Raw genomic sequence first — 17,747 nt, 5'->3', positions numbered from 1 at the left:
ATGATTTCAAGATGAGCTTTACAAGACAGTTGGGGCCAGTACCATTCTTGTATATTGGACATAATATATCAGAGGCAATCTGCATGCAACAAACTCCCATAAGGATCACTGTCATATTGACCAGGTCATCTTGATTTCATCATATTCATTGAAAGATGAATGTAGGCCAGAAGGGAATGGCCCAGGTCAGAGGTAGCATAATAGCGCAACTAGTTGAACTGCTGCTTCTCAACTACAATGACCTGGGTTCAATCCCCACCTCCTTTGCTCCTTTGCACTCATACTGCAATGCAACTGGGATTGGGTTGGCCTGAGTTAGTGATGGTTATTGTTGGAGGGCATGAATATTTCCTCTGCGTATGGGGTTTCTTCCAGGTGTGCTAGTTCACTCCCACATCCCAAATACATGCAAGATGGTAGATTAATTGGTCACTGTAAATTACCCCTAATGCATGGTAAAATCTGGGGAGAATTGGTGAGAACATGGGGAGAATAAAACAGAATTAGGATTAGTTGAATGGATGGTTACTATGAATGCAGTGGGCTGAAAGGCCTGTTTCCATGCTGCGTAGCTGTTTACAGGAGAGTTTGCTTGCTATTGAGCGAGCCTGGTCAATCCTTCCCATCCGGTTTGCTTTAGAGTCGTGCGCCTGTGTGGATGGTTTAGTGGCATTGTTTCATGGTAAAATCTGGGGAAGGCATGGAAGCCTAATAGGGTTAGTAGAAACATAGAAAATAGGTGCAGGAGTAGGCCATTCGGCCCTTCGAGCCTGCACCATTCGCCATTCAATATGATCATGGCTGATCATCCAACTAGGTATCCTGTACCTGCCTTCTCTCCATACCCCCTGATCCCTTTAGCCACAAGGGCCACATCTAGCTCCCTCTTAAATATAGCCAATGAACTGGCCTCAACTACCTTCTGTGGCAGAGAATTCCAGAGATTCACCACTCTCTGTGTGAAAAATGTTTTCCTCATCTCGGTCCTAAAAGATTTCCCCCTTATCCTTAAACTGTGACCCCCTCGTTCTGGACTTCCCCAACAATCTTCCTGCATCTAGCCTGTCCAACCCCTTAAGAATTTTGTAAGTTTCTATAAGATCCCCCCTCAATCTAGCGAGTACAAACTGAGTCTATCCAGTCTTTCTTCATATGAAAGTCCTGACATCCCAGGAATCAGTCTGGTGAACCTTCTCTGCACTCCCTCTATGGCAAGAATGTCTTTTCTCAGATTAGGAGACCAAAACTGTACGCAATACTCCAGGTGTGGTCTCACCAAGACCCTGTGCAACTGCAGTAGAACCTCCCTGGTCCTGGCCAACAGTTATCAATTTTACTGACATGGGTTATGTAGTCATAATCACATCTTTGATGGTACCATTCACAAATTGACTGTTATATTTCACGCCCCCTACAACCAGAACCACACTCATACTGCAATGCAGCTGGGATTGGGTTGGCCTGAGGTAGTTATGGTTATTGTTGGAGGGCATGAATATTTCCTGAGTGTTGTGTTGCTGTATCTAAATATTGCCCCTGTGATCACTACGGTCTGCTCCTCCACTCTCTGTATGTTGTTTCCATTACGTGATTTTTGACGTGTATTTCACTTCCCATGCAGAACTTGATGCTCCGACTCTGGACTTTGTAGGCATCACAAATTCATCGGTGCTGGTGACCTGGAATCCTTCCAGAGCAAAAATTACTAACTATTTTCTCAGCTGGAGCCCGACGATCAACAATAAACCCAAAACTCTCAGACTCCATCCAAGAATCACACGCCATCAGCTGAACGGACTGCTGCCCGGGACCGAGTACAGTGTTGCTCTTGTGGCAAAGCAAGGCAACATTGAAAGCCCAAGGGTTCATGGTGTTGTAACGACTTGTAAGTCCTTACCCCTTTGTGTCTCCAAACCTCAACATTTCTCCTCTTCCTTCCCTACCCTGGCACCAAACACCAGCACCAACTATGCCACAGATAAAGCCCTTGCATTCTTCCTTTGGCTCAATGCCAGCCTTATCTATCCACATTAGTCGAAGTTTAATATATGCACAGGTGGGTGTGGGGTGAGGAGAGGAAGTGGCTTGCAATCATCGTGCAGCTCATCCCACCCAGAAGCACGAATCAATGTGCAATCTTCCAAGATAATTCCTCATGATATTTCCTGGGTTACTAGCACCAGACTGTGGAGGTTAAATGCCTTTGTTTGCTCTGCCACTATCTATTTCCACTGTTCCTTCCCATGACATCTGGGATCTGGCTATATTGCCATCTCCTCCCACTACACAAGGCAGACAATTCAATGGGAAGTTGCCCAATCCTCAGGTGTGGGGGTGATGAGTCTGCCTTCCAACTAGTGCTAACAGCTGTTCCTGACTGCCAATGGCAAGGCCTGGTTTATTTTTATTTTCAGCTACACTAAATATGGTACTGAAAATTTGAGATGAATAAATCTGCCCTTCACCCCACCTCAAAAAAATCAGAGTAAAGTCCATCAGAGATGTATATTTAATTCAGTTTATTTGTATTTCACAGTAGAGACACTGGGGCCAGTACCTAACTTCAACACTGATGTGACAGACACATATATTAGAATTACTTGGACGCCAATGCACAGGGTATCATTCAAGGTAAATGATAACAAACGCATATGTTCATTGATGATAAAGGGGGGTTGGGCAGGTGGAAATGAGAATACTTTCCTGCAATTGGGGGAACAGCAAGAACCAAGGGCCAAAAATAAATATGTATGTGTTAGAGAATTTAGAACAATGGATCACTGCAGTGGGTGCACTTTCTATTCTCAGTTGGAGGGACGGCAGAGAATAGCAGCAGTTGTGCTACTACCTTATAGCTCTAGTGAGATGGGTTCAATCCTAATCTCTAATGCTGTCTGTGGAATGTACACATTCTGCTTGGAAGAAAAATACATGTTTCCTCTATTTTCCTGTGCCAATGATGTGTGGGTTGGGAGGGTAAATGGCCACCAATGATAAATTGCCCCAATGATAGAATTTGGGGGAAGTTGATGGGAATGTGGGGAAGATAGGTTGCAGGGAAAATCAGTGGGGAATGTGTTTCCCTGTGTGCCGACATAGATTCAGTGTCATAAGGGAAAGGAATTGGCTATTCTTGTGCAGAATTGATGCTCTGTTGTAGTTTTGTAGTTGTACATGTTTACACAGCCAGGAGTTATGGTCTGCAACACAGCTTCAAAGTATAATTTGAAGAGATTCAATAATAACTTTCACAATGGAATTTTATTGAATATCAGGGTTTTTACGAGTGGACCCAAATGAATAAACAGCACAAACACCGTGGACCTAACAGTCATTGCACAATTTTTATTCACCGACTAATTTTATTCTTAAAGGTTAATGTCCGGCCCTCCCAAGGTGGAGAAAGTCCTCGTGAAGTAATCTCAGACAATGGGAATATCCTCATCACTGGCATGACCCCTGGGAAAGATTATACTGTATCCATTACAGCAGTTGTGGATGACGAGGAACAGGGGAGTCCCATTGTCAAGAAGGTTGTAACAAGTAAGTCTCTCTGATCGCGGCAACTCTAAAACAAGTGTGGGAGATAATCTTCTTGAGCTCATGGGGTAATTACAGTTAGACTTAGAAACATAGAAACATAGAAATTAGGTGCAGGAGTAGGCTATTCGGCCCTTCGAGCCTGCACCGCCATTCAATATGATCATGGCTGATCATCCAACTCAGTATCCCGTACCTGCCTTCTCTCCATACCCTCTGATCCCCTTGGCCACAAGGGCCACATCTAACTCCCTCTTAAATATAGCCAACGAACTGGCCTCAACTACCCTCTGTGGCAGAGAGTTCCAGAGATTCACCACTCTCTGTGTGAAAAAAGTTCTCCTCATCTCGGTTTTAAAGGATTTCCCCCTTATCCTTAAGCTGTGACCCCTTGTCCTGGACTTGTTCCTTTTGCCCTTGCCTGGCCAGTTCCAGCCCTATCTGTCATGGAAAACTATGCACTCCTTTAATATGAGTACTCTTACATCTCCTACTTCCTTCACTCCAACATTGGTGGGCATGCTATGGTCTGCCTAGTTCTATGGCTTGCTATACTCCTCGTGATGCTATGTGCAACCCAGACTTTACGACCAAACCATTGGTAACCTGCCTACCTTGTGCCAGATCTTGTCTGCTCGTCGTCCTGGAGATGTTTCACTGAACTGTATTCCCAAATCTTACCAGCTCCTAAGATCCACACGTTTTGAAATTCTCACATCTAATAACCCCAGTGGAAATTAAGCGAGCTGTTTTTTGTGCTGTTATTTGAGATGTTACCAAGCACTCTTATCAACTCCAAACCATCTTCCCCAAACTTCACATCAATGCCAAACCCCAACCTATGGTATATAGGACACGGGAATGCCTCTTTATTCATATTGCAAAATGGTGCCATGTGGTGGGATCAAACATGCCTCATAAATAAAGCAATTTCGGGTTGACATTCTGTAAACTGAATTATTTTTGTGCTCATGCAGAAATCGCCCCACCAATCAACCTGCGAATTTATTCAGAACGATCGGGGAAGAAAATGTATTGGGAAGAAGGACTGACACCAGGTAATGTCCACCAACAATTCAAATGGTTTGCTTTGGGCATGGTTCGGGAATGGATTGAGCTTGGAATCTTATAGAAGTACCTTCAATATAGCAGCATTGTCCTTGATCTAGGAGCTGTTCTGAATATCTGAAGCATTACACAGTAGCCAAGGTTTCAGAACCATCTTAAGTCAATCCCCTCACCTCACAAAGCCCACGGCTGTGATCTCAAATCCAAGCCCAGGTATGTGTTTTAAAAGATTGGAGCAGGAATAGGCCATTTGACCCCTTGATTATGCTCTGCCATTTTATAATTCCATGGTGGAGCTAACTCTGAACCTCTAGCACCAACTGCACCCCCTTCCATTCCTTTATTCAAAAATCTTGCTCTCCGATTCCCCCGTAGGTTTCACAAACCTATCCCCGGTCATTAGAAAACATTGAGTGTTATCAGTCAGACCATGTTTCTGGCCCACCATTTCCTGTCACATTTTACAGCTTCCTATCTTCACACCACCACCCTCCCCGCCAGGTTGCAATGCCAGTCAACAGGTCTTTGTATCACGCAGCTGCCTCCTTCCTCATTGCCGACCGTCAGCCAGAGGCCCTATCCAGATCCCTTCTACACCAGCCACCATAGCCTGATGGATATTTAAACTTGCAACTTGCCCCTCCCTGTTCCTTCCCTCTATCTGGCAAGCCATATCGTGAAAAAGTGCTTTCTCTTGTTCTTCAATGTAATGACTATCCTTGCCTTCCCTTCACATGTATTCCAGAGATTGTGAGCCACGTAAGCGTTAATTCTCCATAATAAGACTACTGTAACCGATAAAAGTGACATGTGAAAAGTCCCAACTCTTTCATGAGCATCCTTTAAAAAGGAAGCTCCCCTACATGAATCAGCCTGGCTGATTGTGACTCTAGTCCACCTGCCAGAACTGCCTTTGGTTACATGGAGCCATCGCACACAATAAGAATAAAATTGTTGAGACTCTGTAATTGATAAAGAACAGTCATTTCACTGCTTTGTGGGAACTTGCCATGTGAATATTGGCTGCCATGCATCCCCTCCATCACAACAGAGACCACCTTAAATAGTAATTCATTGACTTTGTGAGGAAGATGAAGGTGCTATAGGAGTTTAGGCCTCGTCTTTCATTCCAGCATTCCTCAACTGTTTTAAAACAAGGCAGGACTCACACACCATTTGTGCCGCCTCACAGAATCAATTGTCTGGCATCAGGGGATGCTTTTGGCCTCCAGATTCACATCCCAAAGGGCCGACTGGAGACAAAAGTAACTGCTAATGCAGGAATCCTAGGTAGAACTCAAAATGCTAGAGTAACTCGGGGAGGACAAGGATAGGCGGCGTTTCGAGTCGGAATCCTTCTGCACACTGATTGTAGTAGGAGGCAGAAAGTTGAAAGATAGGTGGGTGAGGGATAAAGCCTGGCAAGTGATCAGTCAAAACAAGCAAGGAGGCTCTCTGATTGACAATGGATGGACAAAGAGATGAAAATGAGATGAAAGGATGACAGAAGGGGATAAAAGGACAAAAGGGAGTGAAGAGTGAAATATAAATCCAGAGGGAGGGATATAGATGGAGGGGCCAAGGGATGAGGGGGAGAAAATCTGGGATAGTAGAAGACATTTTGATTAGTACTGGTGTCTGGTTTGGGGGAGAAGGCAGGAGAATGGGGTTAGGAAAGAGAGATAATCAGTCACGATTGAATGGCGGAGTAGACTTGACCTAATGCTTATGACCTTATGACTTAGGAAATGGGTAGATCACAGGAGAAAAGAGGGGGAGTGGAAGGGAGAGTTTTACCTGAAATTGGAGATTTCGATGCCCATTTGTAGGGTTGTAAACTATCCAAGCTGGCTGTCAGTTTATCAGGGCGACAATCCTTCATGGATTAACTTCCCATTGACACGATTGGCAAATCCATTGAGAACAATCAGGTAATGGAAGGCCATAAATTAACAACCCGGTTCTTGAGCATTTTACATGATGAAATAAATCTGCCCTGCCATTTTTTACTGAAATATTCTATATGTCTGTTTGCGTGTGTGTGCATTTGATCCAGATGTCACGGGCTATCGAGTGAGAGCTACTCCAAAACCAGGCCAACCTGGTAACCTGATAGAGGAGATCCTGGAACCTCACATCAATTACTGGACCCTGGACAAATTGGCCCCTGGTGTTGACTATGACATCAGTGTTTTTAGCGTCAAGGGCCTGATGGAAAGTTTGCCACTAACCACGGAGATAACCCAAGGTAATTAAGACAGAGGCCTGGGCACATGATGGTTGTGTTTTGTCCTAAACATAGATTTGACAGAGACTGATACACTGCAAGATCCGACTAAGGCAGCCCCCTACCCTAGCTTCTGAACCACCACGCTTGCTTTCTCCCAACTCCACAAATGAAGTACTATATTTTCATGCTTAAAATGCAGGTGCCAAGGCCACAAAATGGCTTCCATTGACAGCTGGGCTTATTTTATTTGCTTCAGATTTTTAAACCTCTGTCGCCTTAAGCTGTGCCTTTCACTAACTTTGATCATTGGCAATTGAAAGCTTTCCATTACGTTATAAAGGTGATATGAGGAAGATCTGAATGTTATTATAATGTCAAACAAGGCATCATCCAAAGTTTGGAGGCTGTTGAGAACAGTTGGAAAAAGGCAAGTGTGTTATAGTCTGTAATAGGTCTGCCCAATAGACCACTTGCTGCACCTCATTGTCTGACTATCTGCTCTTGAAGGAGAGGGTTGCCGGGCTGATGGCTATTTGTTGCATTTGGGAAGGATAGGTATGTGCAGAACATTTCTTCAGCACCACTTTGTGGATGACACCCAGCAGATGGTTGAGCCATGGTAGTGGAAATCCCACACATTGACGTGGAAATATCTCCAAGAATTAAACCCCACAATAGCAGACTGCCTGTGTGGTAGACAGTCAGATAACCCAAAATAAAAATGGTCAACGCTAGAAACTCTAGGTTAGGCAACCCCTGTGGAAAGAGAAAGAAAAGTTATAGTTGGTTCTGTTATAATGGCTTGTATTCCATCTGCACAATTAGGAGATCCTGTTGCATATCACCTTTTGAACGCTTGCAATTTTCACTCTTTACAAACTATATCACGCTGTGCTGCATTCAGATTTTTTTTGTTTTGCACCTTTAATGCTTCCTTGTTGCCATTCAACCGACCAGAAATCCCCCAACTCACTGACCTGACCTTCGTTGACGTAAGTGACACGACCATCGGCTTGAGGTGGACGCCGCTTAATTTTTCGGCCATTACTGGCTACCGCATCACTGTCATAGCGGCAGGGGAGACCGTTCCCATTTTTGAAGACTTTCTGAGCGCATCGACGGGATACTATACCGTGCACGGCCTGGAACCCGGAATTGATTACGACATCAGTGTCATCACCCTGATAGAGGGTGGTGGGAATGTTGCAACTACTCGGAAACAGCAAACCGGTGAATTTTTAAGCTAATTTTTCTCCTCATTCTAATACCCCCACCCAGCGCTGCATTCTCTCGCGGAAAACAATGGACTCTCTTTGAGTGCTTCAGGCGCCGGGATGGTTTTTCAACCACCTGCACTTTTTCCCCCCATCCAGCACTACCCAACCCTCCCCAAAGTGTGCATGACATGAGGGTGGGCCTGAGATGTATATGTTTGGGTAATGCATGCAAGAGCGGCATTGGCCATGGCACCCGACAAAGGGGGTGCACATTTTAACGTAGGATCCGTGTCTTCACACAAAGTGCAGTGGAAATCTGCACCCCCAGGGGGGTGGGCATGGAGGGGCATTTGAAGATTGTGGAATCAGGGTGGCACGGTGGTGCAGCGGTAGAGTTGCCTTACAGCCAATACAGTCGGAGACCCGGGTTCGATCCCGACTACGGGCGCTGTCTACGAAGTTTGTACGTTCTCCCCGTGACCTGCGTGGGTTTTCTCCAAGATCTTAGTTTTCCTTCCACACTCGAAAGACATACAGGTAAATTGGCTTGGTAAATGTAAAAATTGTTCCTAGTGGGTGTGGGATAATGTTAAAATGCGGGGATCGCTGAGCGGCGCGGACCCGGCAGGCCGAAGGGCCTGTTTCCACTCTATCTCTAAACTAAACTAAGATGGGGTTGGTCTTGTTTTGAGTTACTATATGTCCCAATGGTAATTGAGGGCATGATCCAAGCAGTCCAATCCTGTTAAATCCTGAATTTAGGTAAAATTAGTAAAACCTCTCCTCCCAAGTAACTGACCCACCTGATGTGATACCACAGTTTTCATTCTCAGTCAGTCCCTGCTGTTCATACCCAATTCCAAGTTCCCACACCGAGTAAAACACATTTTTGAGCTGCCAGTTGAAATGCGATGCTTGAAAAAGGTTGAAAAGAGTAACTTTCAACCTTGCAATTAGAAACGGGAATAGTGCCGGAGGATTGGCGTACTGCGCATGTTGTTCCATTGTTTAAAAAGGGGTCTAAGAGTAAACCTAGCTATTATAGACCTGTTAGTTTGACGTCAGTGGTGGGCAAATTAATGGAAAGGATACTTAGAGATAATATATTTAAGCATCTGGATAAACAGGGTCTGATTAGGAACAGTCAACATGGATTTGTGCCTGGAAGGTCATGATTGACTAATCTTCTTGAATTTTTTGAAGAGGTTACTCGGGAAACTGATGAGGGTAAAGCAGTGGATGTTGTATACATGGACTTCAGTAAGGCCTTTGACAAGGTTCCTCATGGAAGGTTGGTTAAGAAGGTTCAATGGTTGGGGATTAATGGAGGAGTAGCAAGATGGATTCAACAGTGGCTGAATGGGAGATGCCAGAGAGTAATGGTGGATGGTTGTTTGTCAGGTTGGAGGCCAGTGACTAGTGGGGTGCCATAGGGATCTGTGTTGGGTCCACTGTTGTTTGTCATGTACATCAATGATCTGGATGATGGTGTGGTAAATTGGATTAGTAAGTATGCAGATGATACTAAGATAGGTGGGGTTGTGGATAATGAAGTAGATTTTCAAAATCTACAGAGAGATTTATGCGAGTTGGAAGAGTGGCCTGAAAGATGGCAGATGCAGTTGATAAGTGCTGAGGTGCTACATCTTGGCAGGACAAATCAAAATAGGACGTACATGGTAAATGGTAGGGAATTGAAGAATGCAGGTGAACAGAGGGATCTGGGAATAACTGCACAGTTCCCTGAAAGTGGAATCTCATGTAGATAGGGTGGTAAAGAAAGCTTTTGGTGTGCTGGCCTTTATAAATCAGATCATTGAGTATAGAAGTTGGGATGTAATGTTAAAATTGTACAAGGCATTGGTGAGGCCAATTTTGGAGTATGGTGTACTCTTCCTATAATTTTGGTCACCTAATTATAGGAAGGATGTCAACAAAATAGAGAGAGTACAGAGGAGATTTACTAGAATGTTGCCTGGGTTTCAGCAACTAAGTTACAGAGAAAGGTTGAACAAGTTAGGGCTTTATTCTTTGGAGCGCAGAAGGTTAAGGGGGGACTTGATAGAGGTCTTTAAAATGATGAGAGGGATAGACAGAGTTGACGTGGATAAGCTTTTCCCACTGAGAGTAGGGAAGATTCAAACAAGGGGACATGACTTGAGAATTAAGGGACAGAAGTTTAGGGGTAACATGAGGGGGAACCTCTTTACTCAGAAAGTGGTAGCTGTGTGGAATGAGCTTCCAGTGAAGGTGGTGGAGGCAGGTTCGTTTTTATCATTTAAAAATAAATTGGATAGTTATATGGACGGGAAAGGTATGGAGGGTTATGGTCTGAATGCAGGTGTATGGGACTAGGGGAGAATACGTGTTCGGCACGGACTAGAAGGGTCGAGATGGCCTGTTTCCGTGCTGTAATTGTTATATGGTTATATGGTTGCTGCGGAAGGTGATCTGTCCCCATCTCTCCTGCATTTGAGGTGGATGGGGCACACAACAGCTGGGGGAAGGATGGATAGGGTACTGAATGTGGGTTAGGTTTGAAAATGCACGACGGCTAAGAGTTTGGATGTGGTTTCCAGCTCCTTTCTGTGAAGACATGGCTCTGAAGGGGATATTTGTAACCACCCCTTCCCAATGCTTCCTTCCAAGTTTGGGAGTGTGTGCATGCAAACCCGACGATCTGTATCGGCATGTGTCTGTGTTGGTCGAGCTGCTTGTTCACACCTAGAGCTGTCGGTGACCGTGTCCATTCCCTCCTAGAGGTGCCATCTGCTACTGACATGCAGTTCTCTGATGTGGAGGCAGACAGCATGAAGGTCAGCTGGTCACCACCAGACTCCATCGACCTCTCCAAATTCATCGTACTTTACGGACCGGTGACAGATGAGGCTCACACCAAGTTCACCATCCACTCAAGTGACAACATGGTGGCCCTGACAGGTGGGAGCACAGCTTCAGGGGAGGTGATGTACATGCATGTCAGTGTGTACACACACATGCTCATTTGTTGGTGTGTGTTTGTGAAGGTCTCAGTGAGTGTGTATCCAAGTGTGTGTGTTAGAATAAGTTTGTCTGTTTGTGCATAGAATCATGTCAGACGTCGCAGCAGCCTCTGCAGTCTGTCTTTTTTTTATTTTGTCCCATTTTGTCCTAGTTGGTTTTTAAATGTGTATGTGCAGGGGGTGGGTGGGGGAAATTTTTAGATCTCTTCCCTGCACGGGGACCCGACCTTTTCCCTGTCTGGTCTCCGTTGTCGTTGGGGCCTAGCACCGTGGAGCGGCCTCCAACCGGAACGACCTGGGGGCTCAAGTCACGGAGCCTGCGGAGCTGCGGACCTACCATCGTGGAGCTGGCCAGCTTCGAAGCATGGAGAGCTGCAGTGGCGCGCGGCTGCGACCCGACTCCGGTGGATGGTGACCCCGGGAGCTCACGGGTCACCGGTGGGAGACTGCTTTGCGGGGCACCGGCAACGGCGACTTCTCCCGCCCGAATTGCGGGGTTGAAAGTGACCTGGAGCGCCCGCCAGGGGCTCCAACATCAAGACCCGGAGCAGGGCCTTACATCGCCCGGCGCGGCTTTAAATGGCCGCGGACTTGCTAGCGCCCGCCGGGGGCTTTGACTTTGACATCGGGAGAAGAATGGAGAGCAGGGGAGAGACAAGACTTTGCCTTCCATCACAGTGAGGAGGAGATTCACTATGATGGATGTTTGTGCAAATTGTGTTGGTGTGTGTCTTTGTTCTTTTCTTGTATGACTGCAGAAAACAAATTTCGATTGAACCTCATGTGAGGTTCAAATGACAAATAAATGATATTGTATTGTAATTTGTACGAGTATAGAATGGTGTGGGTATTGTATAGAATGGTGTGTGTAGCCATATAATAATAATAATAATAATAATTTTATTTATAGAGCACTTTAAAAACAAACATAGCTGCAACAGTGCTGTACATCACTAATCATTGACAAAAAAGTTAATACACACCAAAAATAACAATATGTGTGTAGACTTGTGTTATCCATGTCTTTAAATTTTTGTTTAAGTAATTTTTCAGTGGAGAGAGGAAATTTATTGCATTAGAGCACTGGACAGTATCTTATTGTCTGGTTCTGCATCTCCCCCTCTCCCACCGGTGTAGTGAGTTCAGGATATCACAGTTACACCAACCACACCAACATCAGTGGAGAGAGGAAATTTATTGCATTAGAGCACTGGACAGTGTCTTATTGTCTGGTTCTGCGTCTCCCCCTCTCCCACCGGTGTAGTGAGTTCAGGATATCACAGTTACACCAACCACACCAACATGGTGGCCTAGTTAAAAGCACTGGGACTTAATTTGAGACAGTGACAAAGCCACATGATGAATGCCTGCTTGGCCCAGTGATCTCACTGCTACACAGACCTTGAAACAGAATTCCCTGGCTGAAGCCCTCCATTATGAGAGTCCTGAACTTAGTCCTGTCACATACAGTGTGATCCCCAACCCCTGCTTTGTGCACCAGCTCATGTCAGTCCACCAGTTTCACCTTCCTGATGAAGCAACTTGTCCATAGGTACATGGTGTCAGATCATCTGGGAGCTCATTTACAGGTATCCAGCCGCTGTCTAGGCATCCTTGGTTTGATGTACTCTAATGAGATTGTCTGTTCCTCAGATCTCCAGCCTGGTACTAACTACATGGTGCATATTATCAGCGTAATTGGTCAGAGTCAAAGCGCCCCATTGATTGGAATCCAGAAAACAGGTAACTATTGTTCTAGGCCTCACCCGAGCTGGATGGATGGCAGGGCAGAGTGGAGGGGGAAACACAAAGACTCATCTTGATAGAGCTTGGGTCCTCCTGTTCTCCTCTCCTACATTACCTCTCGCTTCCTGGCTACATTACCTGGGTATGGGGAGGATTAATGGAACATGAAATACCCAAAGGGGCAATAGATATACATACACACATACCCCAAGAAGGGGATTTATAAGCAAGGGGCAGACACAAATATGTACAATGGATTGCATTATAGTAAGGGATGATTAGGTCATTATCATTGTCTGATATTGTTCGTTTTAAAGGCCAAGTGAAAAAACATGGGGGTTTGGATCACCCTTAGTTCTGCAGAATGTCCCCTTGTTGCTTTCAATGGAACCACTCTTCTGCATCAATACAAACACATATCTGTAATCTTGCATCCCATCAAACCCCACCTCTTTTTAAATATCTCCCCCAGCTGTTCTTAGAGGGGAAAAGCCCAGAAATTCAGGGCTGATGCAGCTTCTCAGCTAAATCTCTCCCCTAAATCTTTATTCCAGAGGCCCCAAGAACGTGTGCAGGTAGTTATTCCCAACAGTGCCACAAGCATTTGACTTAATAACAGACATTTTCCACTGCTCCACTTTCTCTCTTAATTTCCCATGAGCAAGGGTTGCCGAGAAGCGAGGAGTTTGTAATCCAGCGTGTGAGCTGTTTGACAAGCAGACAATTCCAAGTGCAGTTGCTGCAGAAACTGAAGGGGAATGAGGCCCAGATTTGATGGCAGTGTGTGTCAAGTGAGGAGCCATAGTGCCCCCTGGTGAACACCGACATATGTCAGCCACAAGTTGATGCTGGGTATGGACTCCAGGCCTGCGTTCTACCCCAACTATGCACCACTCACATCTTTCTCAGGGTGCCAGCTGTACTACAGTTACGTTTAAAATCCATGGCTGTGGACAGCTGGAGACTGATCCAAATATCAGTCTAAATCTCAGCAATTCCATGTATATTCCTTTCATAACTCTTGGCTCGGAGGGGTCTACAAACATAGATCCTGCACTATCATTGCTACTGTATTGTCCATGATGTTATTGCATTATGAAGCAGATTCAAGGCACCACCAAGTGGCTATTGCTGTTCTTAAGTCATATGCTCATATGTTACGTTTAGTAACCTGTATGTCGGGGGGAAAAAACAAAATGCCATAGACATTCAGCATGGCAGACAGCATCTTTAGATTAACAGCACAGAAACAGGCCCATTGGCCTTCGAGTACATGCCGACCAGTGATCACCCTGTCCACTAGGGATAATTTTACAACTTACCAATGGCAATTAACCTACAAACTTGTAAGTCTTTGAAGTGCAGAGAAAGAAACGTGGTTACAGGGAGGAAGTACAAACTCTGTACAGACAGCACCCATAGTTGGGATCGAACACGGTTCTCTGGCGCTGTAAGGCAGTAACCACTGTTGTGCCGCTCTGTGGAGAGAAAACGTTTGGGTATATTCCGAAGAAGGGTCTCTTCCTCTGTTTTTCTCACCATAGATGCAGCCTGAACTGCTGAGTTGCCAGTATTCGCTCTTTTTCTTTCAAATTTCCAGCATCTACAGCTTTATGATTTTGAAGAGATAGTTAATTTGGTAGAAGATACTTAGGTGGGAGATGATACTAGATAAAGGGTTTCATGTTTTAGCCTGCTTTAACCCTTGCTTTTTATCTTTGTCACAGCCATCGACTCTCCAAGTGACATTCAGTTCTCTGATATCACCACCACCTCCTTCACTGTGAACTGGCTTCCACCAAAGGTCCATGTCACTGGCTTCAAAGTACAGGTGCAGCCTGAGAAGGGGGGCGCAGTGAAGACTGAGCGGGTGCCAACATCCCGCACATCCCACCACCTGACCAACCTACTGCCTGGGACGGATTACATCGTCAGCATCTCGGCCTTGAGCCGCACGCAGGAGAGCATGCCTGCGGTCGGAGAGCAATCCACCAGTAAGTGTAGGGCACCCATCTGTGTGGGTGTTTGGTTCAGACACTGTGCTGTGTGTTGGGATTCTCTGCAGCCTTGATGGTGGTAGGTGGGCCTCAGGGTAGGGTCACAGGTTAGCTGTGCTTTGCCAAAGGATTTTCCAGCTGGATAAAATTGTTCTCTAGGGGGTGGGAGGTTGTTGTGGATGTATGGGGTCTGGAAACACCACTATCCTTTAGGCTGACATAAAAGAAATCAAGCCAACGCACTGATGCATTCCTAGGTTAAATAACTGGGCACCTCCCGGCAGGAGACCCAGACATCTTGATTCCTTCTTGGGTGAAGGTGGGGGTTCTGTGATGCTTCTTGTAGTCAAATAGCTTGTCCTCTCCTGAGCAATGGCAACTGAGAACAACTGGAAAGTGCAATGAGTGAAGATATGATTTGTCTACATGGAAAAAAAACTGGTGTAACTCGGCAGGTCAGGAAGCATCTCTGGGGAACCTGGATAGGTGACATTTCGGGTCGAGACCACTTCTTCAAAGATGTTGCCTGACCTGCTGAGTTTCTCCAAGCACTTTGTCTGTTTTAGTAAACTAGCATCTGCAGTTCCTTGTTTCTATATTTGTCTATGTGACACCCCCTACTGTCAAATAACTGCCTTAGTAATGGTCTGGCCAAGGACTGGCCTCTTTATTGGCACTTTGAGCACTGCAGGGAACGCGCATGATATTGCGACCATAATGAATGATATTGTGACCATGAGGTTAAGACTGTACCATTCAGACAGGATATCAGGAGGGACATTAAAGATCCTGGGCAAATTTGAAGAGCCAAAGAAGGTTTGCAAATCAAATTTATCACTAAGCCAATGTCACTGAAACAAGCGATCTCACGTTTGGGCAGGTGAGAACATGATGTGCACCTACCTCTACATTGTTTGCAGGATTTACCAGGCTGATTTTGTTGTGAGTAAAACAGCCAGGGTAGGGTGTTGAACATTTAACACTGATTAATTCCACTGTTTTTTCTCCTTCCAAACCCATTCCCTGCTCTGCAGTCTCAGACTCCCCAACCAACTTGGAATTCACCAAGTCTACAACTGACAGCCTAACCATCAGTTGGACCCCACCACCCTTGACTGTCAAATTCTACCGCATCGGCTATGGAGAGACTGGTAGGTCCTGGCTTAATCCCCAAGCGACGTGTCGGCAGAACATTCCTTCATCTAATGTCATCAATGGCGACTGAATACCGTCTTTGCTGCCTTAGGGAATCTCGAACTAGAACACCAATCTGGCACCGCACTACACCCGGATTGTGGGTGCAACAAATGCAAGCAAGGCCAATACTCGACCCAATTAGGGTAAAACTTTGGGGACTTTGAACCTAATGAGTGTGCTGTGATATTGAATCTTGCTCGTGCCCAGAGTGCCTACTGCAGGGGGAGGGTGGATATTGTCACACCTTGGTTTTGTGGAAAGTTGGAGAGTGTTAGCAGGGATGGAGGTAATTGGGAAGATGGAAATCCTTAAAGCCCTGTCCCACGGTACGAGTTCATTCCAAGAGCTCTCCCGAGTTTGCCCCGATTCGAACTCGGAGATTTACAGTAATGGCCACTCGTCGGTACTCGGGGCTCTCGTGGCCATTTTTCAACATGTTGAAAAATCTTCACGAGTCTTCCCGAGCTTACCTGCCGTTAGCGAGTCTTCCCGAGTACCCGCCGTTAGTGTTGCGAGCCGCTAAGAGACGTCCCCTAGCTCCGATGTACCCGCTACGTTCATTCTCCGTGCTTACCACGAGTTTGATTATTTTTAAACTGGGGAGAGCTCTTGGAATTAACTCGTACTGTGGGACAGGACTTTTACATTTTGGCAGATCACAAAATAAACCTTTAACTGCCTTTTGGCGGCCCTCTAGTGGTTGATGAAAGCTAGTACACAAGCCTGATCCATTGACCCAGGCTGTAGTGTGGGCCTGGACCTAATAATATGGTTGCAGTGACCTTGAATTGTATCTTAGATGTCCATTCAAGGCATGTGATATGAGTTTTCGCTCACTGTATATGTGAAATAAACAAGATCACACAGTTTCGCATTGACAGTTTCTAGCCCGGTGTTACAGTCCCAGCTTCATTATTTTCTCCTAACTCCCCCCCCCACCCCACAACAGGAAACAACAGCCCAACGAAGGAGATGACGGTGCATGGATCTGACACAACGGCCACCATCACCAACCTCCGCCCAGACACCCAGTACACTGTCACTGTGTATGCATTCACCGGCCGAGGTGACAGTCCGGCAACCAGCAAACCCGTTGTGGGCACCGACAGGACAGGTAGGAGGATGGTAACATAGGAGGCCTTGCAGCCCATCGGGTCTTGTCAGCTCCCACTAGTCCTGCTGCTTATGCTCTCTCGTATGTCCATCAACTCTCCCAGGATACTTTATGCTACCCGCTCGCACAAGGAGCAATTTAAAGTGACCAATTAACCCAGCCAACATCCTGTTTTTGGAAATCTAGTCCAGAGAGGATAGATTTTTTGGGAAAATATAACACCCATGTAACACCCGAGTACCACAAGGAAGCCCATGTAGTCACCGGTTGAGGTCAGGATTGAACTTGGGTCATTAGAACCGAAGCAGGAATACTATCTGCTGCACCACCATGTCACCGCAATGGTGTTTATCTGTGATGGTGTTATAAACCGATGGAGTACAGTAAGATAACCTTTGGCAGGTTCTCCAATAATAATAATAATAATAATGATATATTTTATTATCATTGCACATAAGTGCAACGAGATTTGGGTTTGCAGCTTCCATCCGACGTCATAACTTAAATAACTAATAAAATTTAGATTTAGATACCCCGAGAAACATGGTTTGTAAAAATGATGGATATTTGAGAGATCTACCGTATTTCTCGGCAATGAAGACGCTATTTTTTCCCCCAAAATAAGGCACAAAAATT

The 17,747-nt window shown here is 45.6% G+C and overlaps 1 protein-coding gene across 3 annotated transcripts in view; it reads left to right on the top strand.

Moving 5' to 3' along the window:
• Window positions 1–17,747, top strand: part of LOC129698895 (fibronectin-like) — a 104,378-nt gene that overhangs the window by 47,841 nt on the left and 38,790 nt on the right. For 2 of the 3 annotated variants that reach the window (XM_055638310.1, XM_055638309.1), the window contains exons 20-30: window positions 1,622–1,885; window positions 2,537–2,631; window positions 3,375–3,543; window positions 4,518–4,598; window positions 6,665–6,856; window positions 7,796–8,068; window positions 10,816–10,995; window positions 12,711–12,800; window positions 14,531–14,797; window positions 15,835–15,951; window positions 16,947–17,111. In XM_055638310.1, coding sequence (XP_055494285.1) covers window positions 1,622–1,885; window positions 2,537–2,631; window positions 3,375–3,543; window positions 4,518–4,598; window positions 6,665–6,856; window positions 7,796–8,068; window positions 10,816–10,995; window positions 12,711–12,800; window positions 14,531–14,797; window positions 15,835–15,951; window positions 16,947–17,111 — 1,893 coding nt within the window. The remainder of the gene's footprint in view (window positions 1–1,621; window positions 1,886–2,536; window positions 2,632–3,374; window positions 3,544–4,517; window positions 4,599–6,664; window positions 6,857–7,795; window positions 8,069–10,815; window positions 10,996–12,710; window positions 12,801–14,530; window positions 14,798–15,834; window positions 15,952–16,946; window positions 17,112–17,747) is intronic. The other variant, XM_055638311.1, reaches the window with a different exon arrangement.

This window comes from Leucoraja erinacea, chromosome 7, assembly GCF_028641065.1.
Source record: "Leucoraja erinacea ecotype New England chromosome 7, Leri_hhj_1, whole genome shotgun sequence".
NCBI lineage: Eukaryota > Metazoa > Chordata > Chondrichthyes > Rajiformes > Rajidae > Leucoraja > Leucoraja erinaceus.
The sequence above is the reverse complement of the archived record's forward strand: the minus strand, read 5'-3'. Positions and strand labels throughout refer to the sequence as shown.